The 27,392-nt window shown below is 39.0% G+C and overlaps 2 protein-coding genes across 8 annotated transcripts in view; one reads left to right on the forward strand and one right to left on the reverse strand.

Annotated features, from left to right (window-relative positions):
* Positions 1-27,392, forward strand: part of hhip (hedgehog interacting protein) — a 236,297-nt gene that overhangs the window by 48,653 nt on the left and 160,252 nt on the right. The window lies entirely within an intron of this gene.
* si:dkey-27h10.2 overlaps positions 1-27,392 on the reverse strand; it is a 40,814-nt gene that overhangs the window by 7,912 nt on the left and 5,510 nt on the right. For 4 of the 6 annotated variants that reach the window (XM_005159975.6, XM_073952539.1, XM_021473915.3 and 1 more), the window contains exons 8-9: positions 17,131-17,325; positions 16,064-16,149 (exon numbers count right to left, since the gene is read on the reverse strand). In XM_005159975.6, the coding sequence (XP_005160032.2) occupies positions 16,097-16,149; positions 17,131-17,325 (248 nt within the window). In that variant the 3' untranslated portion in view covers positions 16,064-16,096. Of the gene's footprint in view, positions 1-13,092; positions 14,053-14,327; positions 16,150-17,130; positions 17,326-27,392 lie in introns of those variants that run through there. The other 2 variants (XR_012407168.1, XR_012407167.1) reach the window with 1 other exon arrangement.

A 27,392-nucleotide genomic window follows, 5' to 3' on the forward strand; every position in this document is an offset into this window, starting at 1 on the left:
CCCATAAAGTGATAGACAAAAGTTCCAAGAAACTTGCAGGAAGTTTGAGATATCGTGTATGTTTGCCATGAACTAATTATCACCCCACTTAAATGACTTCACTGCTTGTAAAGTCACCCGAGCAAATTTATCCTGCCTGAAAGCAGCCATCATTAAAAGTATGATGAGTAGCACAGGATGGATAAAAAAAGCTCAAGTGAAAGAACAGCTGGAGAAGGACAAAATATAGATGAACTTTCAGCCTGAGAGCCACTGTACGGCAACTATATGACATGTTTTTAAGTTTAAAAATTCTTATGGCCTTTATTAAGTTTAAATTTTGTTACATTTTGTTTTGTATAGTAGGTATCAATTAAATTGTAAAGTAGTAAACAACAAGACAAATTGTTATTATATATATTTTTTATATAAAAAAGCAGGCTTGATGAACAGGTGTGTTGGAGTGAGCTTCAATTTTCTGCCTCCCAACTGTGGAAGAAGAGAATTCATTGGCCTGGCTCAGGGGCTTATTGCGTTTCTTTTATCCTATTTTGCAAAAATAGCTGCAATCAAGGAAGGTGTGAGGATTTACAGAGAGATCAACAGGAACATTGATGAATGTTCCCCATGTAAAACGCAGAGTTGCTGCGCCACTGTGATGGGATAGACCTACATGGGTGTGGGATCAAGATTTTTTTTTTTAAATCACTACAGAGCTAGGATCAGAGATGCTTTAGAAATTGGAGAAGGGATGAAGTAGCTATAAATATATGAATGCGCACTTCCTCCCAACAATCTTAACCCAAATATCCAGATTTGCTAACAGCTTACACCTGTGAAATTTATCAGGATTTACTCAAAAAACAGAGTGAAGCATTAGAGCTTAAAAGACATGGACACAGTGATGTTTGTGTGGCTGACCTTTTTGCATATGGATGTATTGGCGTCTTCTTTTTAGACACAACATTTATGGGAGTAATTATATAAATGCAATTTGGCAGTTTGTTTTTGTGTGTGTGGTAGTCATTTTACAGGTATTTAGACCATTATTTAAGTCTCAATGAAAAAAAGCACGTCTTAAAGCACGTGTTTACTTTTTTTTTGTTACAGCACTATTCCAAAATAGATAGAATTCTTTTTCCCCCCTCAAAATCCAACACACAATACCCCATAATGACAATGGGAAAAAAAGAGTTTTTGAAAATGTGGCAAATTTATTAAAAATAAAAAACCTGAAAAATCCCATACACATAAGTATTTACAGCCTTTGCTCAATACTTTGTTGATGCACCTTTGGCAGCAATTAAAGAATCAAGTCTTTTTGAATATAATGCCACAAGCTTGGCACACCTGTCTTTGGGAATTTTTGCCCATTCCTCTATGCAGTACCTCTCAAACTCAGGTTGGATGGGAAGCGACAGTGTATAGCCATTTTCAGATCTCTCCAGAGATGTTCAATAGGATTTAGGTCTGGGCTCTGGCTGGGCCCCTCAAGGATGTTCACCGAGTTTTTGTGAAGCCACTTCATTGATATTTTGGCAGTGTGCTTTGGGTCATTGTCTTGCTGGAAGGTGAACTTTGGACAAGAGCACTCTGAAGTAAGTTTTCATTCAGGGTGTCTCTGTAGATCGCTGTATTTATCTTTCCCTCTATCCTTACTAGTCTTCCAGTTCCTGCTGAAAAACATCCCCACAGCATGATGCTGCCACCATCATGCTTCACTGTAGGGATGATATTTGCCTTGTGATGAGCAGTGCCTGGTTTTCTCCAAACGTAACGCCTGACATTCACTCCAAAGAGTTGAATTTTAGTCTTATCAGAACAGAGAATTTTGTTTCCTATGGTTTGAGAGTCCTTCTGATTTTTTATCTATATTTTTGCCAAATTCCAGGCAGGGAGTGGCTTCCGTCTGGCCACTCTACTATACAAGCCTGATTGGTGGATTGCTGCACAGATGGTTGTCCTTCTGTAAGATTCTCCTCTCATCACAGAAAACACTGGCGCTCGGACAGAGTGACCATCGAGTTATTGATCACCTCCCTAACTAAGGCCCTTTTTCCCGATCAGTCAGCTTAGATGGCCGGCCAGCTTTAGTAAGAGTCCGGGTGGTTCAAAACATCTTCCACTTACGGATGATGGAGGCCACTGTGCTCATTAGAACTTTCAGAGCAGCAGAAATTTTTCTGTAACCTTCCCCAGCCTTGTGCCTCGAGTCAATACTGTCTTGAAGATCTATGAGCAATTCCTTTGTCTTCATGCTTCGTTTGTGCTTTGACAAGCACTGTCAACCCTGGGACCTTATATAGACAGGTGTATGCCTTTTCAAATCATGTCTAATCAACTGAATTCACCACTGGTGAACTCAAATTGAGCTGCTGAAACATCTCAAGAAGGATCAGTGAAACAGAATGTACCTAAGCTCAATTTAGAGCTTCACAGCAAAGGCTGTGAACACTTTTTTTTTTTTTTTTTCAGGTTTTTGATTTTTAATAAATTTGCAACAATTTCAAAAAATCTTTTTTCTCATCATTATTATGGGGTATTGTGTGTAGAAGTTAAAGGAAATAAATTAATTTAACCCATTTTGGAATAAAGCTGTAACATAAAGGAATGTGGAAAAAGTGAAGCGCTATATGAATACTTTCTGGATTCACTGTATATACTATATGGTGCAAATTTTTGATCATAGTTACCAGGCATTATTCCATATCAATGTTGCTTGGCTATATTTCTATTTAGATTGGAATGCAACAAATTGTATCTAGAACTAGTTTCACCGTCCCACCTCTTTGCCCATTGATGGCATCATTGATCTTACCTAGGAACATTGCTCTAAAAGTTGTGCCATTCTTGCCCATTTATTGCCTCTGCTTGTTTTCGCTACAGGCATTTTTAATGAAAAATACTTTCTGCATCTTGTATTTTTATAATTTGCTATAATTGTTTGCAGCATATCAATCATGTTAGCTCATTTCATCCTAAACTTCTCCACTTTTGGGGATTGTGATTTCAAAGTAATATAGATCTGGTAGATCTGGTAGATCTGGCCCAAAGTTTTACTGCTGTGATTAGCTTGAATGGTCAACTCTTTAATGTGTTTCTACTGTCCCTTAGGCCCCGTGTACACTAAAATGTTTTATTTTAAAATGCATAACTTTTGCTTACGCCTTCTGTCCACACTACCCCGGAGTTTTAGAATCACAAAAAATTAGCATTTTGGAAACAATGAAAAGGCCATTTTCGTTTTAAAATGCTGCTGCTTCGTGTCAGTGTGGATGGGGGAAAACTGAGACTTCTGAAAATGCGTCGCTGCAGATATTCACATATCTAATTGTGGCCAAATTAATTAAAGCCAAAATAAAGTAGACAAAGTTCAGTGTACACTGGACAAACTCCAGAGGACACTTTGAGTAAATCTTCAAAGGCAACAGTGTAGCTTCATAACATCATTTACATCCCCCTGCAGGCTATTTTGTTCCACTCTCTTAACAATAAAATTAAAACATAATATAATGAAATGCCTGTTTTCATTTTGATATTAACTTGACAGACACCAAAAATGCTGAAGCATCATGTAGCTACATATTTATATGACCGTCATCTTCACTGTATGCATATTTATAACAAAACAGAACTCATAACATAACTGTCTGCATTCATTTTCATTGAAAAATTTGAAACAGTCTCTTTTGCTGAATATCAGTTTTAATATTCTTTCAATAATGGTGATCAATAGTACAATGAGTTTCTACAATATAGGAAATAAAGGCAAACAATCAGTCAAATGTGCAGAATCAGTGTAGTTACATCAATTAATATATTAACTTATCTATGCACTCCGCCAAAACATGGTATCTTAGAGCAAGTAATAGATTCAAAAGACTGTAGAGTCAATAGACAGAGAAAAGATCAATTAAATATCAACTATAATGAGATGAGATCCAGAGGTAGATCCTTCGTGAACTGTCTGACGTGCGCTGCTCTCACCTGGAGAGATGTGCTCAAAGCATCTGCTGACAGCCTGCAGCTCAGACACCTGCATACGCTGGAGTGCATGACACAGTGTGTGTGCGGTCACATGATGCGTTTACAGCGGTACAGTGTTGACGGGGAACTTTTTAGAAATGCTAGATGAAACACCTATGTGGACACAGATCGTTTTCATTCTAAAATGTCATTTTAAAACTAAAAAAACTAAACATTTACGTATTAGTGTAAACAGGGCCTTAGTGACTTGTGGCATATGCTATTGTGTCTATATCCTAAAATGAAAATTCAGTCAGTATTGGATTATATTGTTCCAAACTCAAAAGTTTAATTTAATCTGATATGAGAATATCTTTAGAATGTCCAACTTTCTTGTGTTTCTCTTATTTGACATCTGGCACTAGCGTCAATAAGGTTTGGTGGTTTTTACTGCATTTAAAGATACTTAATTTAGACTTTGTATATATGGGTTGATCAATGATTTGATTTGAGAGTAAATATATTAAAATGTTCCTGTATTCATCAAATGGGATAAATTTGAGATAAATCCACTGGAGAAGTTTGGATTTTCTTCTTGGAGTTCTTTCTTCTGGAGTTCTTCTGTGTCTCTTCGGGGTCTTTCATTCAATAGCTGTAACAGCTGACAAAATCTTTTGAAAGCCTTGGTGTTTGAGCTTTGAGTTTCACAGAGAAAAGAATTTTGAATCAACACAGGGGTGAGGAAATGCTGATAGAATGTTTTGTTTTTGGGTCAACTATTGACTGTAAAGAGGAAGACCTGTTGCCGCTGAACTCTCAAGAGTTGCCACATCCATGCTCACTTTGCAACACTGTCTTTTAATGACAGCCCAAATATGGCTTTTTCTTTTGCCACTAAATACAGTCATCAATGTCTGTATACATGTAAACACTGAAATTCCAATGAGTCATGTTCTGTTACTCTATACATGAAACGCAACCTATGAATGTAATCATGGATACAAATACATTACTAACAGTTAAAACGAACAAAGGAAGCCACTTTACCAATGTCTTAGAATGTTTCTTCAACTAAACGCAGTTACCTAACTTTCTCAAATGGTGAAAGAGGAAATTTCTGTTCATTGCTGAGTAAAAGTTATATGTACAAAATATACAACTTTTCTACTAAGCTCACATGAAAGATTGTGGGTTTTAACTCAAACCAAAAGGCACCATCTGGTAAAGCTCTGAGTTTCTCTCACTCCCACTCTTCCCAAGTTACACCTGGCCAGGTGAACCGATAACCACATCAAAACGCTGGTAGTCAATAACTGCACGTATACATGCGCAAACACACATTAGTTCCACACCAAAGCACAGTGTCTAATACTGTTCAGGCCTGGGCGAGTGTCGAATTGTTATTGTGAATTCTGAACAAACTCGGGTTCTTTGTCATTAGACACTTTTTGAAGAACCACTCCTAAAACTTAAGATTGAAGATTTTTATATTCGACTTTTTCTTTCTTGTTTAATCTAGAATCCATCAATGTCATTGAGAGATTTTTACCATTTACTGTAAACAAATGAAAACTTTGAGTAGTGAATAACAGTAGCAGTTTCACTCAGATTGACGGATTGACCCAAATGAGATGCAATTTTTTTTGTGCAACATAAGAGTTCTAACTATTAAGCATGTAAAGATTATGATAAAAAGGCCCCAAAATACTTTAGGCAAAATCAGGGACAAACTTGTGACACACAGGTTTTATGTTTTGAGACATGTGTTATTTGTTTGGACTGGTCAAGATAACTATGGTTTACTAATGTTTGCTGTAGATACAAACTTAGACATGGCACAAAAGTTGCATACATGTACAGTTTACATTAAGTCACCTTGGAATTATAAGGTTCTATCTGCGTTCTGAATGATTTTGAGATAATAATCTTCAAAGTTTGTGCATTCTTTAGCAAACAGTATGTGTGTAACATTTGTTAATTTTTATTTGTTTTTATAAAAAGTCTTAAAATGTAAACAACTCATAAAAATCCCATAATGTAAATAAGTTTTTATTTAATAAGAATATGTCAATAACTCAATTTTGATAAAATGTCAGATAGAATCTTATAATTCTAAGGTGACGATTATTAGTCTAACAGTTTGCAAAATTCATGGTTCAGTGTGATACAACACAGTGGTATCACAGTAGGGGACATTTTGAGACAGCAAAAAAGTAAGACATTTTCTTGGTCGGCGCAATAATCTAGTGGTTAGCCTGCCAACATATGGTGCAGAAGCATGCCAGGGCGTCCTGAGTTCGAATCCCGGTTTAAGGATATTTCACAACCCTACCCCCCCACTCTCTCTCCAACATTGCTTCCTGTCTCATTACTGTCATATCTTATAAAGGCAAAAAGGCCAAAAATAAGTCTTAAAAAAGAAAGACATTTACTTGATTTTTTTACAAGTGCTTTATTTATTAAAACTAAGATCATGAAGCAGGATTTACTTCTTTTTTTATTTTTTTACTTTGAATAGTGTTGGAGGTGTAAATGACCCATCTTCTGTGGCGCATTCTTAGCAGCATACAGTATAAAACAAATCAGCTTCTTCCTTCCTCAGGTCTTTGGATAATTATGCATTCAGACGTTAATGTCCAAACACATCTTTTACATAAGTTCAGTATTGTTGTTGCAGATAAAAAACATAAAAAACATGATTTAAATATTTTCCAGTTTGTTAGATATGAATTAACAGTCATACAAATATCTTTACCGGAGCCTCTCTACTTGATGGTTGGTCTCACGTGTCCATCATGTTTGTAGTTTATTTACGCTTTTCACATTTGTTTGTAGTTCTACTCAAATTCATGTCTAACGCACAATGTACTGTAGGCAATATCAGCAGTTAGTGTATGGATGGTTCTACACTTCATATTTTTAACGGAAATAGTAAACCAAACGGGAACCTTTGGCATACTTTTTTCAACATACTACGATTTGGGAAATACTAATTCTATATTCATATACTATTTAGAACGGATAGTATGTAAATTGGGACGCAGCACATATCATCTGCAGTGGAAAACATCCTCTTGCTATTGGAACAGTGGTTTCCCTTCGGATGGGGAACTTCAATGCTATCAGTGAATTTATTTAATTCACGAATGGGGATTTCATTTCAGAAAGCCAGTCGTCTGAAAGTGTATACAATGAAATGCCAAATGAATTGGCAGCGTAAGCTTGCGCACCTGGAACTTATTGCCAATTAGCTCCGCATATAAGGACCGGGAAAGCAAGGAAACGCCATCCTTTTCGCTTCAGAGACTATTACAGCCTTCTGAGAGAGTCGATGAGGGTTCCTCCTGCTGTGATCCAGCGATTTCGAGCAAACGAGAGCATTCTCCCGGTCCAGCGTGTGTACACGCAGCGGCAGACGGTCGAGCTGGGTTTCTCCCTTGCCTGGCGTTCTTTGGGTCCGGTCCTCCAGAGCGGTGCGTATAAAGTTGCAACTTCACAAAAAGAGCAACACAGTCATGCAGCACGTCCTTTTCAGGATGGCGCTCCGACTGTGCGTTTCTGGATGTGGTGGTTTCCTGTCCTCGGATGATGGGCACGGGCACTGCATTGCATGCCTGGGGGGTCCAGCATGTTAATGCGCTGCTCGAAGTTCATGTCGTCATTGCGATGCCATGACTGTTGCACAGTTAATATCGCGGCTAGCCTTTGCAAAAGGGCAAACCACCCCAGTTGTCCCCTGCACTGCAGCGGGCACTCGGGCAGATCTGAGGGTTTCAGCGAGAGATAATCCGTCGCCCACGGGCCCGCGGACCTCCCGCTCCTCCAAGCGCTCCATCCAAGCTTCGGGTGGGGGAAGCAATCCGTCTAACCAGATGGTAGCCCTTACGCTCGATGACACCGGAGACCAGACGTCCACCGGATCCTGAAACGGACATGTTAGCTGTGCTTTCCCGGGCTGCTTCGGCCATGGGTTGGAGATGGTTTATCCCCCAGCTCCGCGGCTGGACCGACTAGATGGGTGCTACGTAGAGGACCAGAGGGTGAAGCCTTCGAAGTCTCTCGTCCCCTTCTTCCCGGAGTTGCACAGTAGGCTCACGCAGTCTTGGAGGACACTTTTTTCTGCCCATGCTGCGTGTCCCTCCACCCTCACCACTCTTGACGGTGGAGCGACCAGGGGGTATGTGGCGATTCCTCAGGTTGAACGCGCGATTGCAGTCAATCTTTGTTCGCGTGCCGCCTCTTCTTGGCGGGGTCCGCCTCGTCTCCCGTCCAAAGCCTGTAAGTTATCTGCTTCCCTCGGAGCTAGAGCTTACATGGCTGCGGGTCAGGCTGCTTCCACCTTGCACGCGATGGTCACCTACTAGCGCAAGTCGACAAAGTCCGCTTTCTTGACTCCCCCGTATCCCAAGCTTGCCTGTTCGGCGACACCGTCTGTGAATTCACCAATGAATTCAAGGCGGTAAGAAAGCAGTCTGAGGCGATGGGTAATGTCCCCTATCGGCGGTACCATAAGCCCGCTCCGCCCGCCGTACTATCCATATCTGCTGCTCCTTCGCCCGCCTACGAGAGCTGCACCGCCCCTGCACACGCCTCTGGCAAAGCGAGCGCGTCGAGCACCTCGGAAGCAGGCAGCCCCCCTGCCCAGAGCACCGCTAAGTCCGGTAATGGATCGCGAAGCGTCCCTGGGACAGGTCATCTGGAGAAGAGGGAACTTGCTCTTTCCCGGCTGGAGGGCGGGGCCCCATTTCCAACGACACTTTTTACTGCCGTGAAAACATCAATGAAAGAGCATTTTTCCACTTCCCCAGATGTGACAGCCCGAAATCTGCCAGTCTGAGACGCTATGCTTTCTAGCTCGCAGGTTCGGTAAGTTTCGCCAGTGGCTCACGAGCGCTGGAAGGATGGTCTCTTTTCTCCCACCCCTCGAGCCTCCACTCCGGAGTTTTGGTGCGGAGTGAGATCAAATATCTCGCCTCCAGCTCTTCCGCGGGACCCTCGCGCTTCCCGGATCAGCACACCCATTCCGCGCTGCCCCACTGCTGGTATGTCAGCGAAACGGCCCCCCATGTTCATGGGTGTGTATTCACCAGGGTCAGCCCCCTGTCCGCCCCTGTCTTGCGAGAGGAGATTGCTGTCCTCCTGGCGAAGGATGCAATCGAGCCGCTCCCTTCAGCCAAGACGGAGAGCGGGTTTTCATGGTGCCCAAAAAGAGCGATAGGTCACGGCCAATCCTAGATCTATGCATTTTGAACCGCTGTCTGCACAAGCTGCCGTTCAGAATGCTCACGCAGAAGCGCATCCTCCGGTGCGTTCGTTCTTGAGATTGGTTTGCCGCGATAGACCTGAAGGACGCTTATTTCCATGTCTCCTCTTCCTCGCCACCGTCAGTTTCTGCGGTTTGCGCTTGAAGGTCAAGCTTGGCAATACAAAGTCCTCCCCTTCGGGCTCTCTCTGTCTCCGCGGGTCCTCACCAAGCTCGCAGAGGGTGCCTTAACGCCCCTTCGGCTCGCGGGCATCCGCATACTCAATTATCTCGACAACTGGCTGATTTTAGCCTACTCTCAGAGCAATTGATTATGCACAGAGACAAGGTGCTCCGGCACCTCCACCTGTTGGGGTTTCAGGTCAACCGAGAAAAGAGCAAACTCGCCCCCGTGCAGAGGATCTCTTTTCTCGGGCTGGAGCTGGACTCGGTCACCATGGCAACGCACCTCTCCGGAGAGCGCGCTCAGTTGATGCTGAACTGTCTGAGAGAGCTCGACAGCAAAATAGTGGTCCCACTGAAATTATTTCAGAGGCTCCTGGGGCATATGGCATCCGCAGACGCTTCACGCCGCTTGGATTACTCCATATTAGACCACTCCAGCGCGTGCACACTGAGTCACTGCTACTGCGCTGTGTCGCTGTGCCCTCAGCCCTTGGAACGACCCCTCGTTCCTACAGGTCGGAGTGCCTTTAGAACAGGCGTTCCAGTCATGTTGTTGTTTCAACAGATGCTTCCAGCACGGGCTGGGGGGCTGTGCGTTGCGGGCATGTAGCTGCGGGCCTATGGAAAGGAACCCAGTTGCATTGGCATATCGCCTGGAGCTGTTGGCAGTGTTCCTCGCTCTCCACCGTTTTTTTTTTCGGTGCTGGAGCAGCAACACGTGCTGGTCAGGACGAACAGCACGGCAGTGGTGGCGTAAATCAACCGCTAGGGGGTATTCGCTCTCGCCGCATGTCTCAGCTTGCCCGCCGTCTGCTCCTCATTATGTCCTGGAGAATGGAGACTCCACCCCGAGTCTGTTCAGCTGATATGGGAGCGATTCGGGGAATCCCAGATCGTTCTGTTTGCTTTCCCCGAGATCGCTCATTGCCAGTTGTTCTTTTCTCTGACCGAGGGCTCTCTCGGCATGGATGCACTGGCTCACAGCTGGCCTCGGGGTATGCGCAAATACGCGTTTCCCCCAGTGAGCCTGCTCGCGCAGTTACTGTGCAAGGTCAGGGAGGACGAGGAACAGGTTGCTGGTTGCGTCCCTCTGGCCCAACCGGACCTGGATGTCAGAGCTCTCCCTCCTCGCGATGGCCCTCCCCTGGCAGATCCCTTTGAGAGAGCACCTACTCTCTCAGGGACAGGCACCATCTGGCACCCTCGGCCCGATCTTTGGAACCTCCACGGGTGGTCCTTAGACGCGAGGAAGACTTAGGTAACCTACCAATTGCGGTGGTTAATACCGTCACTCGGGCTAGAGCCCCCTCCTCAGCCCCTCTCCTCCTCCTAGACTGCCCTGAAGTGGAGTCTATTCACTGAATGGTGCGTCTCTCGCTGAGAAGACGCCCAAAATTTGCCAGATCAGCGTTGTGCTTTTCTACACCAAGAGAAGCTGGAGAGCAGGCTGTCGCCCTCCACACTCAACGTTACATGGCTGCCATCTCATGACGCGGTGGCTGGCAGCACCGCACTCAGAGCTTTAGATCATCTGAGCAGCTTTTTGCCTGTTATGGCGGTCGGCAGCAGGGAAGTGCCGTATCGAAACAAAAGTTGGCCCACTGGATAGTGGATGCCATCTCTCTCACTTATCAAAGCCAAGGCGAGCCGTGTCCCCTGAGAGTGTGTGCGCACTCCACTCGGTGCATCGCATCCTCTTGGGCGCGTGCACGTGGCGCCTCTCTATCAGACCTCTGTAGAGCTGCGGGCTGGGCGACACCTAATACATTGGCAAGGTTTTACAATCTGCAAGTGGAGCCGGCTTTCTCAAGGGTATTAGGTAACCCTTGGTGATTGAGGAAACAATTCGGTTAGGGTGTTGAAACACGCTTGCTGCGCCATTCTCCCTAACACGGAGATACGTGCACCTTTTTATCTGTCAGTAAAGTTCCACGTCAGGTGAGCGCTGCAGATTCTTTCGAGGCCCCCAGCACTGACTCAGTGGAGGAGTCACTTGCTGGCCCACTACGTTGTAGGTCTGCCCGCTGGTCAGCCCGCGTTTTGGGTATAGGTGCCCGCTATGCGTGATCCCCACTAGGCGATCCCATATGCTTATTCATCCACGGTGCAGTCCCCCCTCACGGGCGGTCCCTTGTCTTCCCTCTCCGCTAACCATCTTATTATATGCGTACTCCCCCTTTTCAGGGCTAGTCCATATGTATTTTTTGCCATCATATCTCCCCCGTTGGGTAGCAGATGGCCTCCGCAGCGTCCTCCCTATCGGGACTGCACGCTTTCCCAACGTACTGTCGTATTTTCCTAGAATTATCTAGACGCTTGCGACTTCTCAAAAAATATATCTAAATCCGTAAAACTTCTTTTGAAGTGGGATAAGTAAGGGCCAGGGATCACGTTGGAAGACCGCGCCTCTCTTTGATGCAGGATCGCTCACGCTATGCCTGGCTATCCTCTCATCGGAGGCGAAAGTAAGGTGCAGTCATTATAGCGTTTTCCGGACATTTCCCCATTCGTGAATTAAATAAATTCACTGATAGCATTGAAGTTCCCCATCCGAAGGGGAACGCTCTGGTTACTAAAGTAACCCTCCGGAAATGCTATATAGCATTGCCATAATGATTGTTCCTTAGCTGTAAGTGTCAGTCTCTTCAGCTTAAAAGGATGGCGTTTCCTTGCTTTCCCTGTCCTTATATGCGGAGCTAATTGGCAATAAGTTCCAGGTGCGCTAGCTTACGCTGCCAACTCATTTGGCATTGCATTGGCCCGTTGTATACTCTTTCAGACGACTGGCTTTCTGAAACGAAATCCCCATTTGTGGATTAACTAAATTCACTGATAGCATTTCCGTTCCCCCAGGAGGGTTACTTTAGTAACCAGAGCGTTCTAGGCACAGTCTGTTATGGGTTCATGAAGTGAGTACCAAGGCTCAAATAATATGAACAGTGAATAATTTATTGATGTTCCTGGAACCACTGTCTTTCTCCCTTACTTAATTTCTTAGTAAATGTATTTTTCAGTTGTTTTCGATGAGAGCACCACATTTTTAGAATGTGAAGTTCGGAGTTCTTTGTTTTTTTAATGCTCTGACAGTTAAAGAATGAGTTAAATGTTGCAATGCAGAAGTGCTCTTAAATACTCACAGCTAAGTATTTTTGGAAGACCGCTGTTTTCAGCTGCACAAAATGGTTTGAGGGACACGTGCCTCACGCATGTTCTTATGATCTCATGATAATCACATCGATGTTATAAGTCATATTGCAAGTAGCAAGTCCAGCACATGCCTGACTGGAGTAGTGTGTTTTTCTTGAGGGTGGGAGGAGCACACAGAATTGTTAGATACAGAATGCCATTTGGGCTGCCTTGTTGTGAACGCAGTGCCACAGAGAACATTATATTTCATACACTTTAGCCTCTTTATCTATAAAAATATTTATTTTCTAAATAATCAATGTGAATTGTTTGTTTTGTAATGCATACTGAATTGAAATCCTCATACGAATGCCTCATTACCATTAGAAAATCCAAGAGTTCAGTCAAAGCAGAGTGAATCCGCCTTTTGCTACTACGCCATTCAAATCAAGGCTTAAAACACATCTGTTTAGCTGTGCCTTTACCTAATGAGCACTGTGCTACGTCTGACAGATTGCACTAGTATGTCTTTCTTTTTTTTCATTCTATTATAACCTGTTCAATTACTTTTTAATATTTTTTATTATTTTCTTATACTTGTCACTTTTATTCCTGTTTATGTAAAATATTTTGAATTACCATTGTGTATGAAATGTGTTATATTAATAAACGTGCCTTGCCTTGCTTTATTACAAATATGTGTATTGCTACGCTTCTAATTTACATGTATTTGATATTGTTCAGTCTCTACTTTAAACAGTTATGCTTGTTGTATTCTTGTAGTCTAGTAAAGACCTTCTCAACGATATAACAAGATTTCATGTATGATTCTTAACAGATCACATTTTCAAGTAGTAATTTCACTTTAAGACATACTCGCTAATTTTGCATTTAGCTATTTAATTTTTCATCACCTTTTTCACCTCATGTTTAATAACATTACATTTTAGTTTGAGAGCAGACACTGACGTCTATACACTTAAAACAGTTTCGGTCTTGGACTTTTGGACTCTTAAAACAGACAAAACAATGTCGGCCATCAAGTTGAGGCTTGTAATGACTAACTTTTATGTGTCCTAACTATGAACTTGGGTATATAGAGAGGCCAACTGCTGTCAATTGTCTACAATTCTGTTGTCTGATTACGCATTTCTGTTACTCTCTTTTGTGTGAACAAAGGCATCGTAAAGTGAAAAATGTAAATAGGTATGGCTACAGCATTTACAAGAAGCCATCAACTGCCAAAACCTGGAAACAGAGTCCCTGGCAATGACCAGAGAGCACATGAAAGCATACCCTCTTATTGGAAAATAATACCCTATATAATAGTCCCTGGGGCTCTGGCTAATTATACTGCTTTATGAGGAGTCATGGTCATTAGCTGTTATCTATGGGGGTGGGAGAACATGACCTCTTTCAAGTTCATGTCTCTAACCTGTCCATCAGTTTCAAACCAGCTGGAATGAATGAGAGGTTTTCTTTCTTGGTTTTAAAACTTTGATATTTTTCACTGTTGCTGATTTTTAGAATAACTTAGCTTTTCCTTTTGTTTTCTGTTAATTATAGTTTGTAGTCATGTAGATGGAATAAATGTGTGTTTTTACTTGTTGGCTTTATCCTTTACACTACCTAATATTTACTATTTAATATTATTATCAGTAAGTTTTTTTTTAAATAAATTAATATTTTTCATTCAGGAAGGCTATAAAATAAAAGTGACTGAAAAAAACGTGTTAAAATATATTTAATTTAAAATGTCTAGCATTTTTTTAAGGTGTTAGTAAAATAAAAATAAAAGTTAAATTATAGTTTTTATTTTATATACCACTGTATGTAAAATCTTCTATAAACTGTTTATATGACTTATAACTAGAAAATTATCTTAGTTAAAAACTCTATTTGAGTTTTTTTAGCATAAAAAATGGTTAAATTAACAGAATGTCTCCGTACTTTGTATGTGACCTTTTTGCTGAGAATGTTACACTTCTGACAGGACACTAAAAAGTGTAGAATAGTAGCCATATAAGCACCATGGTGCATTCCATTTGTCCATACCGTGGGGCATCTTGAACTGAAATGCTGATAAGGGTCTCTCATCAGCTGTTAACAGAGTAACAAATTTCACTGGGAGCTGCAAACAGAAATAAAGCTGCTGGGGCACAGGTGTGAAAACACCATGACAGAAAGAATTAGAAAACCGATATCTCTCTGAAGTGTATGATGGCATGAGACCTGAAGCAACACCTGTGTTTGAGTTCAGTTAAAAAGCAGTGAGAGATGGAAAGCCATGTTTCAAAGGTACAACTCGATTGCATTGGTCTGTGTGAATATGTTATTTATACTCTATAACAGCCTATTTATACCTTATTTTTGTAACTCTCTGAATCTAGTTTTACACATTACAGGCCCGTAGAAAGGGGGGGGGTTTGAAAGAACTACTACCCCCCCCCCCCCCACACACACACACACACACTGACAATGAACCAAAATTTGCCATTGGTCCAGAATTTTTGCCACTATATTCTCATTTGACCTTTTTTGACTGCTGAAAAAAATTGACCATTGAAAAGGTCAGAAGCACTAAAAACAGCCTATTAAAGTTCATTTTAATACTAATTAGGCTGTGTATAAAAATCCAAAATCAAACAAAAAGTTTTCAAAAGTTTTTTGTCGATGCTCTTTGTGTAAGGGATTCATCAGAATAAACATCAAAAGTCAGTCCAAGGGACTCAGAAAATGTAGAAAAAATAATAAAAAGCCTTTATTGACATGGTTGCTCCTTGAAACTGCGGCTACATCAGGTTACCCTGATGAAGTCAAGTGTTGTCAAAACGTGTAGTCGCAGTTTTAAGAGATACCCATGCCAGTAATTTAAAAAAAAATTTTTTTACACATTTTTCGACTGACTTTTGCTCTTTATATTAACCAGGCTGTTGTTTTAGATGAATTTTCGAGAGAGGCTCGAAGAAAATCTTGAATAATAATTCTGACTTCAACTGTGTATATAATATACTTTTCCCACAGAACTGTCTCCCTTTTAAACTCTGCCCCCACTGACTCTTTTACCCCCCTCATATTGTACACCCCCAAACTCTCCCCATAACCACTGCACTATTTAATATTTGCACATTTAAAATTGTACATATTCATAGCACTTTGTTGCACTAATTCATTTTGAATTGTACATATCCACTGCATGTATACATTTGTAATTAGGTTCATATCTGCATAGTTCAGATTATTAATAGCAACCTATACATATATTCATATATTCTAAATCTCTGATCATAGTTAATACAACCTGTATATAATGTTCATAGTACATCCATCTGTAAATATCACCCACAGTTGTTCTATATCCTGCACTTGCTGCTATTGAAATCCTGGTTAGACCTAAGCTGCATTTCGTTGCCTTGTACTTGTACATGTTTTATGGCAATGGAGTTGAATCTAATCTTATCTAATAATGTTATGTTCTTAGAGTATGTTCTTTACTTGAGCACATCCAACAGAGTAATCCAGCGGAGCACTGTTAGCATCTATGGCCTTCTGAAGCACACTTACCATTGTAAAATGTTGGGAAGGAGCTGATTTATTTTAGAGTGGACCATCAAGAAAGATCTCAATGAATTCATACCCATTGGCAATGCCTGAAAGTAAGATATGGAGTGATAGAGTTAGAGTATTAGAGTATTCAATCAACTCAATCTGCATTATAATCTCAACTAGGTGCAAAAACTAGGGGAGAAAAAAAAAGATTTTTCAAATAAAAAAAATAGATTTTTCTGACTGATATTGGGTTAGATTCAAATGTGTGCAGCAGACACTAAATGAACAATGCTTTAATTCTTTAAATGTCTATACTGTAAATATGGTTTACTGTAAATATGGTTTACAATAATGCTGTATTAGTTAATGCCAGGAGGCTTTTCTGTGCAGTCTTTGCATTAGTTTCCTTTAGATCAGGGGTGTCCAAACTCGGTCCTGGAGGGCTGGTGTTTTGCATAGTTTAGCTCCAACTTCCCTTAACATTCCTGTCTAGAAGTTTCTAGTATACCAAGAAAGAGCTTGATTTGCTGGTTCAGGTGTGTTTAATTGGGGTTGAAACTAAAATATGGACAGAGTTTGGAGACCCCTGCTTTAGGTGCTCTGATGTTCTGAGATTTTATCCTAGCTATTAGATTATGCTACCAACACTGTATTTAAATGGTTCTAAGGTTGGGCTTACGTAGGTTGGGGCGATATTACAGTACATCTTCACATCACACTAATCCACATTACAATTGACACTGGTAGCAAAATCTGATGGATAGCATATTGCATCATCAAAATGTGCTACCTACTTTTTGAATGAGAGGTAGGACAATCTAGTAGGGTAGATCAAATCGACAGAACACCAGTTTACACCACAGTCCAAAGAAATTCAGCATTGGTAAATTAGAAGTATATGACTGTGTGGTAAATGAGAGAGTGTATGGGTGTTAAAACATAACCTAGAGTTTATTTCACTGTAGAGACCACTGATAATCATGGACTAAGCTGAAGGATAGTGAGGGAATGTATCTCTTCTGATCCTGTGTCTACAGAACACATCCAAGTCCATAAAACCTGACTATAATCTTCATACTCACCTTCAATTCTTGTGTTGTTGCTGTTGTTTTCATTAAGAGTATCATCTAGTGATTCCATTGAGGTTTTGGTTGAGATCGCTGGTTCTGCATCAGTCAGATCCACTACAGTCAGTTCATCTTTTTTGTCATTTGGAATCACTGTGGCCTCAGGGGTGGACAAATTCTGTTGGTTTTCTTGTTTAACATCAGGTATTTCTGTAGAGAAATTATGTAAGAATTTGGTTTGGGTGGTGAAATAAAAAAAAGTAAAATTCTTCTATTAACATGACACAAAAACACAAGTCAATGTAATCTGTTTTAAAGGTCCCCTATTATGCATTATAAAAGGTCATAGTGTGGTTTTGGGGGTCAACAATAGTCCGATTTACATGTGTGGCCAATAACCCTTTCATTGTCTCATAACATGCATTTAGTTCAGCGATTAATTTTACTTTTCATGACTGTAATCTGCATTGATTGGTCTGATGACCAAATCTGTTGTGATTATCGTTGAGTATCATTTTATTTGAGCAATTTCAGTTCCAATTTAGATTTTGCTTATTAAATCCAGTTCCTACCGATTTTCAGCTCTAATTCCAATATTTTTTGGAAGAAACAATAAAATAACAGCTTACGATGTGCTTTAATTAGTCTTTATAGCTGTTTGCATCCAATAGATGGAAAGTTTAAGTTTAAAGCTTCTACAGGGTTGAGTTATTAAGCTATAGTGTGTTCAACATTGTCACATGCCCTGGCAGATAGATACAACTGTAAAATGCTGACTGCCATTCGCCATGCGAGAATGACTGAAAAAGTCAGAAACCAATAAACGAAATAGAAATATGCACATTTTATTGAATACCTACTTTTTTGATATTTAGAACTCTACTCAACCCTAATTGTGATTGATTTAGCAAAATACCCATCACAGCTTATGAAGTGTTAAAGCACAATCATCCATGGTACAGAGTATATGTGTGAGCCCAAATCCATTATTAAAATAATGTAATGTCTTGTAATATATTGTACTATTGTAAGCGCTTTACAATCATAAGGCGGGTCTCTCCACACCACCACCAGTGTGCAGCATCCACAGATGATGCGACGGCAGTCACAGGACAACGGCGCCAGTGCGCTCAACACACACCAGCTATTGATGGAGTGGAGAGACAGTGATACAGCCAATTCGTTGGATTGGGATTATTGGGAGGCCATGATCAGTAAGGGCCGATTGAGGGAATTTGGCCAGGACACTGGAGTTACACCTCTACTATTTACAAGAAGTGTCATGGGATTTTTAATAACAACAGAGAGTCAGGACCTCGGTTTAACGTCTCATCCGAAAGACGGTCAACATGTTAAATGCAAATGCTAAAAAACAAATTATGCAGTTAAACACTTGGATATTGCTCTGTTATTAATTATAACTAATAATAATGTCTACAACATTCAGTATTAATTGACACAGCGGCAAAAGTTTAACTATTCTGAACACTGACCACATTGCGCTGTGTGAGCAAGCTTGTTAGAAGTGCGCACTAGTTTTTTCATTTTAAAATGAAAGCAAAAGCAGTGTTTTTCATGTCCAGTGTTTAATAAGAGCTGATAGTGGCCTAGCAACAACAGTACCCATGGGATTGCAAGCTCAGAAGTGTACATGTAACATTTTAGATGCAATATGCTAGTTAACCGGAGAGATACAGTACAAGCTGTGCAAAGCGAACTCAACAGAGTACAAGGATTTTATCATTCTAATAAAACTTACAGATTGTGATCTGAAGGAATAAGAAACTGGTTCATAAAAACTGTGTACTGATAAAGTTCAATTAGACTATACACTTTGATGCTGATGCTTCTTTTAATAACAAGTAGAATCCTGTGCTAGGTAGGGTAAGCTAGGTTACTGTCGCATTCATCTGTAAATGACAGGAAGACAGCACAAGGTTGGCCATAATGTGGTTATGTTGTGAAAATTATCTTTAACCAGTTTTCCTCACAGCCTTATCTGTAGGCATCTCGCTGTGATTACTCATCTTCACATCATAATGCAATCCCATCCCCCACAATCTGCAATACACTCTCAGAAATAAAGGTACACGAGCTGTCACTGGGGTGGTACCTTTTCAAAAGGTACACATTTGTACCTAAAAGGTCCATATTGGTACCTTAAAAGCATATATTAGTACTTAAAAAATTTAAGAGGAACACTTTTGTACTTTTTTGGTACTAATATATACCCTTAAGGTATTAACATGGAACTTTTAAATTTAAACCTTAGCTTGATGCTTTCATTAATTTAGTGCTTGGTTACACACTGCATGAAAGGTCTTTTTCAAAAACCTATAATAGGGGCTTTTTAATATTGTTTTTAGGATGTTTCCATAATTTCATTTATTTGATTTTGTTTTGTTGTTCAAATTCCATTTTTCCAATTAAAATATAATCTAGTAATCAAAAGCCACAATTACTTGTACAGTGGCCCTGTTAAATAATATTTCATTAAGTTAAACCTAACATTATTTTCAGTGATTGGTAGAATAAAGTTATAAATAAGGTTCAGTTTTTTGCACAAAACAATTGTTTGAGGGCCGTGCAGGACGTTTGATTTGCTTTTTCTCAAAGTGACTGTGGCCATGGGCCGCACTAGGAAGTGAAGGTGAAACCTGTGCGCACATTTAAATGATCATATCGCATTTTACAGTTATGATTACGACAAGCATTTGATATGCATTTTTTCATATTGAAAAAGTAGTGTTGTGTATGAAAATAAATGTTTATTATAGGAATTAGGAATCTGATAGTGACAAAATTCTAATTTTACCATTAAAAACAAATGGTCTAATAATGTTGTCAATGGCAGATGACAAGCACATGTCTTAAACATCATAAATTTATAATTATGATTAGTTGTATTCTGATGTCATCATTTTACTGTCAATTAACAAACAGGACATATTTAAAGTCTTTTAAGTCCACAATAATACAAAATTAAGCATTTAGAGCAGGGGTCACCAATCTCGGTCCTGGAGGGCCGGTGTCCCTGCAGGATTTAGCTCCAACTTGCCTCAACACACCTGTCTGGATGTTTCAAGTATACCTAGTAAGAACTTGATTAGCTTGTTCAGGTGTGTTTGATTAGGGTTTGAGCTAAAATCTTCAAGACACCGGCCCTCCAGGAACAAGTTTGGTGACCCCTGATTTAAAGCAACAGTAGACCTACACATAGGCCTAAAATTATTATTGTTGTTTTACCATATGTTTGAGAATTAACAATGATGATAGGTTAATCATATTAACCTTAATTTTACATTCACAGAATCATGAGAAAAATCTTGATTTTAAGCGAAAAAAACATTGTGATTCACATTTTTGCCAGAATCGTGCAGCTCTAATACAATGTCAAGCAAGCAGAATGAATGCAAAGCGTGCACATACTGTATTTGAAGGTGTGAATTTTCATGTGATATGCACTGTATATTAAATGCTGTTTTGTTCCTTCTTAACAATAATAATAAATAAATACATTTTCACCTGCCATAACTTATGATAGTTCATGTTTTTCTTATATATTCATAGCAATGTGAAAAGAAATTTTCAGCAAACACATAAAAAGTATTTCACTGTATAATAGTACTGCACTGCAACAGGTTACTTGCTTCACAACAATTCTAATTAGGCTAAAAGCACAAATGTACTTAAAACACCTGGCTCTCGGTGGTCTCAAACCTGAGGATTTCTTGTTCCTATCATTTTCACTGCAGTAATTCTTGAAAATTAGCAGTGGGAGAATTAGAATGAGCAGGTGGTACAAATAGCCTTATGACTGGAAAGTCAGCACTTACAAGATAAAGGGATGTTGTAAAACCATTAGCAGCTATGTCATTACAACGCGCACTTCTGTTTTCTGTTCCTTTAAGTCATTTTCTTTCCCTCTCACATTGTTACTCACTCTCTCCAGTCGTTAGACCTGGAGGCGTTTGCAGTAAGTAAAGCTGCTGAAGCCAGGAAACGGATTGAGTCCCATTAGTTCCTAAATAAGAACCTACAGATCTAGTCAATAACAGACAGCAAATTTTGGTGGGAAAAGAACCATCTTTGAATTACAGGTGGCATGAAGAAAAACTGAGAGTACAGGAAGTAATGCCGTGTAAGTCATTCTAGGTGCTTTAGACAAACTACACCGTTTGTTAGCTCTTTTTGTTATCTTTGTCTTCTTGTATTGTTACAAGGTGTTCCTAATCCATATACACAAGAACGTGTGATGTAATGGACCTCAAATAAATCAAATAGATTTAACTGGATATACATTTTAATTGTGTAGACCTAGAAATAAAAAAGGCTTTCTAGGACTTTTTCATTTTTAAACAGCATTTTAGAATGAAAACCCTTCCCACTGGGCATGTACATATATTTCCGAAATCCTATTTAGTTGAGTCTTTGCCGTTTGCTATGAGTAGAACCTGCCTCCTAACCAACTGAACATCTTACAATATATAAATGCCATAAAATATGCTTCTTTATTAGGTACAACTGTCAGTCAATCACATGGCAACAACTCAGGCATGTAGAAATGTTCAAGGCAATCTGGTGCAGTTTAAACTTAACTTTTTCAGGAACTGATTATTTATTGGGATTTTTATGCACAACCCTCTCTAGGGTTTACAGAGAAAGGGCTGAAACCAGAAAATATCCAGTAAGGGGCAGTCCTGTAGGCGCAAATGCCTTGTTGATGCCAGAGGTCAGAGGAGAATGACTTGTTCCAGCTGATAGAAAGGCAACAGTAACTCAAAAAAAAAAACACTCGTTACAACCGAGGTATGCAGAGAAGCATTTCTGAACGCACAACACATCGAACCTCAAGGCAGATAGACTAAAACAGCAGAAGACCACACCGGGTGCCACTCCTGTCACCTAAGAACATGAAACACAGGCTCACCACAATTGGATAGTAGAAGATTGAAAAAACGTTGCCTGCTCTGATGAGTCTTGATTTCTGCTGCAGTATTTGGATGGTAGGGTCAGAATTTTGCGTCAACAACATGAAAGCATGGATCCATCCATCCATTTTGGACCCATAAGTACCAATTGAGCATCGTGTCAGAGCCACAGCATACCTGAGTATTGTCGCTGACCATGTCCATCTCTTTATGACCACAGTGGACCCATTTTTTGACGGCTACTTTCAACAGAATAACACGCCATGTCAAAAAGCATGAATCATCTCAGACTGGTTTCTTGAACAAGACTAGGAGTTTACTGTACTCAAATGGCCTCCACAGTCATCAGATAAAGCACCTTTGGGATGTGCTGGAACGCATCATGGATGTGCAGCTGACAAATCTGCAACAACTGCGTGATGCTATAATGTCAATATGGACCAAAATTTCTGAGGAATATTTCCAGTACCTTGTTCAATCTATGCCACAAAAGATTAATGCAGTTCTGAAGGCAAAAGGGGGTCCAACCTGGTACTAGTAAGGTGTACCTAAAAAAGTGGCCAGTTAAGGCATATTAGGGGTGGGAGAATCAAAAATGTACCCTTTTTTTGCATCTAAGATTTCATCTACAGAGACATCCATTTGTATAGCGCTGTGGAGTTTTAAATATGTCATGTTTTCAGGAGCTTTTTTGTATATTGACATTTTTTGGAACATCACAACATAGCACTTTTTTCAGAAGGCATATTGTGCTAATTTTATTGCACAATAGACTGTTTTGTCCATATGCAAGTTCAAGTTTTTGGTACTTGAAAGTTTTATAGTTCAGGGTACTTTCAAAACCACTGCACCTGAAATAAAAGTCATTTTAGTTGATATGACTCAGAACACTCTCTCTTGATAGTAATATTGGAAATATCAAGTATTTTTTGCTCTTTATTAAGCAAGCAAAAATCACAATACTTGTTTATTTAATATACCACGCCCTTACTACCTAAGTTACTACCTAGATTAAACTAGGCTACCTGGTAAAAGCCTCTTATTGGATAATTACGGAAGGTACAACTTATGCAAAAATATGGCCACCCCTCTGTGGCTGCATAATAATGTGCTCCTTCTTTATAAGACAAAAATCACAGTAAAATGGCATTTGGTTTCTTGAGAAAGCTAGATAATGTCATGTATTTCAGACAGAAATATGCAGTGTAGCTGTATTGAGAAGTGTGAAAAATAAGCAATGCAAAAGTTTGGGCACCTTCTCTTTTGTGTGAATTTCAAAACCTGTAATCATCAATGCTAACTGATTACAACACAAAAACCTTAACAGTGCCAACACGGGTGCAGCCAATCATGAAAAAGGATATTTAAGACAGCTAGTTGATTGCTAGTTGTGCTTTTTATTGTTAATCTAAAAGTAGCTACATGGGAACCTTAAAATAACTTCCTAATGACCTTAAAAACTAGGGTAGGATGAAGGAGAAGGATGCAAAAAGCTATCACAGAGGTTAAAGGTGTCTATCTCCACAGTCACAAATATAGTAAGAACATGAAAGGCCAAAGGAACAGTTCTTGTGAAGGAAAGATGTGCTAGACCACGAAAAATAACTGAAAGCCAAAGAATAGCTGAATGGATGGTTCTGCCAACGAGAGTCATTTTAAGAACACAGCATTCCAGGAGAAGAACATGCTCCCCACTGTAAAATTTGGTGGGCTCCATCATTTTGTTTGGATGTGTGGCTAGCACAGGTAATAAAAACCTAGTCAGAGTTAAAGGTTGCATGGATTCCACCCAGTGTCAGCAGATTCTGAAGAACAACGTTCAGGAATCAGTCAAGAGGCTGAAATTATGACAGGGTTGGATGTTTCAGCAGGACAGTGACCCAAAGCACAGTTCCAGATCTACCAAGGAGTTCATGCTAAGACACGATAAAATGATCTAGAATGGCCATCCCAGTCCCCAGACTTGAACATCATTGAAAATCAATAGATTGATTTGAAAAAGGCTGTTCATGATTGGCACCCATGAAACTTGACTGAACTGGAGAAATTGTGCAAGGAAGAATGACCTAAGATGCCTTCAGCATGAAGTCAGGTACTCATCTTAAAAGATTGATGTTACTGTATTATTTTGTTGGGGTGCCCAACTTTTTTGCACCTGTCCTTTTTGGTTATGATTTAAATTGCATTGCATCTGTTGATTAATTAAATGTTTTGCCAGAATTAAGATGTTTATTTTTCCCTATAGGGTATAAAATATATCCAAATAAATTAGCTGATCTGAAAGGCCAGCAGGCTATGGCTTGCAATTATGAAAATTATCAGGGGTGGCCAAACTTTTGCATTAGACTGTATGATTTTGTTTTAGCTTGCAACAAGTTATTTAAACCTAACTGATGCAGAGAGTAGCTTCTCGTTTATTATACAACCACACTGAAAGAAACAACTCATATTCATGGAAATTATGTTAATATACTTCAGAAGGGTCTAATTATCTTCATGCATCAAGTAAATCAATCATCTACAGTACCTTAAGAAGATGCCTGAAACTACCAAAAAAAGGGTTAAGAACTGTCCAACGCATTATTTAAAACTGGATAGGTGTTGGAGAAATCTCATCTTTGATGAAGAAATGGGATTGGAAAAAATGTTGAATGATCACGATTGGCAATCACTTAATCGTCTAACTGAGATCAAATTGTAAAAAAAAAAAAAGAAAAGAAAAAAAATAGAACTTAAAGCTATTAGTTTAATAGTGAAAGTAAGAGCATTTCCACACACACAATGCAAACGGAACTCAAGGGATTTAGAACAAGCAGCTGCATAGTTTTAAGAAGACCACATATCAATGAGACTAATTAAAAAGCCGTCAATTTGTCAGGGAGCATAAAGATGGAAGGAGAGAGGGGGATGACGTGATGCACCCATCATGCTTATTATTGAATACCATACAATAGGCTAAAATTATGAAAGAGTGATTCAGGGAGTATAAGACATAATTTTAAGCATGAATTGGGCACCACAGATTTCAGACTTAACCCTATTGAGAATCTTTGGGATGTGCTAGATAAGACTTTTTGCACTGGTCCGACTCTTCCATCATCAATACAATATCTTGGCAAAAATAAATCATGCAACTCTAGTAAATGTTGTAACATTGCAGAAGTTTGTTGAAAGAATACCACAGTGAATGCATAACCAAAGCTAAAGTGGTCAAATAAAATGTTAGATTGTGTGACATTTTTTATGAACAAAAAAATGAAAATGTAAAGGCTCAGTAATTCATCTAATTGTTGTAGTTTAGATTCATTTCAATATCTTCATATATTCATTAGTAATGTGTATAGAAATATTTATATTAATCATTCTTTTGAAAACAAAAAAGCAGCGTCTTTATTCAAGAAGCTACTTAACTTCCTCAAACTGCTAGACTCTAGCAGATAATGTAATTTCCTGTTGCAAAAAAGGGTGAAACCAATAAGATGTCATTATTTCCAGTGAACTGCGGTCTCGTTCACACGTAAATGTTGTATATCCTGCACATGCATATTAACACATGCACAAAAGCAATGCAAACTAATCAAACTAAAATCTTTGAAAATGAATAAAATAGCCCTGGTAAATGAAAAGCTAAGCTCATGTCTCTAAGCAATAAAGAAAAAGTCAGCCAAAGGCATCTTTATATCTGTTATGACTCTTCCAGATGGTAGGGATCAGACACAAAGACAAGCTGCCTCTGGTCAAAAGTGGTCATTTCCTAAATTCTGTAGTCATTGAAACATGTCCACACAAGCTCAGTTCAGATAATGGTTACTGCCAGACACTAGAATAGCAGCACTTTCAAGACAGAGGTTTGTTACTAACTGGAAGAATAACATTTTTCCTCTAATTCAATATCCATCTGCCCATCCATATTTTGACAACTTGATGAATATGTGACAGGAAAATGTCTAAAAAAAAGACTTAAACAACATCTCATTGGAATGCCCACTACCAGTCGAAAGTTTTGGGTTTGTAGGATTTTTTAAAATGTTTTAAAATAAGCTTATCCTGCTCAACAAAGCTGCATTTATTTAATCAAAAATACTAATTTATTTAATAAAAAGTACAAACTGAAAAATTGTGAAATGTTATTGCACTATAGAAGGACTGTTTAAAAGTAGTTGATAATATAATTTAATAATTTGTTTCAGTGATTTTAACTATGAATTTTTAGCTCCATTACTCTAGTCTTCAGTTATATGATTATTCAGAAATCACTCTTATATTGATTATTATTAATTATGATTTATTATTATTATTATTATTATTATTATTATTATTATTATTATTATTATTATTATTATTAGTAGTAGTAGTAGTAGTAGTAGTAGTAGTATTGATATTAATAATAATAATAATAATAATGATGATGGCAATAGCAATAAAAGCAATAATGTAGAGTAATTATTAAAACTTGAGTAATATTAGTTTAATTTGAATCTACATACTGTACAATCAGAAAGCAGTTATTTAACATTTTTATAAATGTTTCACAATAAAAAAAATTACATTTAATAAATGTCGCCTTGATGAACAAATTTGTGTTCTTAAAAAAAAAAAAAAACATGAAAAAAGGCTACCTTTTTGAATTGCTTTCACTTTCCATGAGTCATTTATACAGTATATATACCTTAGGTCTTTATTCTGAACATTCTATACATTCATGGATTTAAAACATTTATTTTGAAACATATTATGTCTTGTATTTATTTCATTTGTAAATTGGTTAGTTATCACCAATCCACATTTTGTCATTGTAAAATGCAAGATTCGTTTCTGAAAAGAATGTTTGGCAGCTCCAAACTCTAGTCTTAGAGTCCATCCAGTGGAGCTCTCTTCTATTGCAACTAGTTTAACAAAGCCTTTGTTCTGGTCAGTGGTTCAGAGGGGCTTTGGGGATTTATGGACAAATGCATGCGCTACTTTACAAATAGTTTATGAACCTTTAGTACTGTTACACAATTTTGGATTGCTAAAGGACACACACATTTATTTAGTTTTAGATTTTTAAAGTACCCTAGTCTCCTTTGTTTAGTATTTGAGTTTAGAAATAACATTAAGTTGTTTCACAAGATGCTTCCGTAACACTTTATAGTAACTACACACTATGAACCATTTATTAAGCATTAGCATATAGTTATTTCATTATTTGTTAATCATTAACTGCAGCTACACATACTGTATTCTTGACATTGATTTTTCATGACAAACTGAAGTATTGCATTATTTACAAAACATTTGTATTTAAGAACAGTTGGTGGTCTTTAAGATCAATCAGAATGAGTTAGTAAATGATTAATTAACTAT

The sequence above is a fragment of the Danio rerio genome, chromosome 1 (assembly GCF_049306965.1).
Source record: "Danio rerio strain Tuebingen ecotype United States chromosome 1, GRCz12tu, whole genome shotgun sequence".
NCBI lineage: Eukaryota > Metazoa > Chordata > Actinopteri > Cypriniformes > Danionidae > Danio > Danio rerio.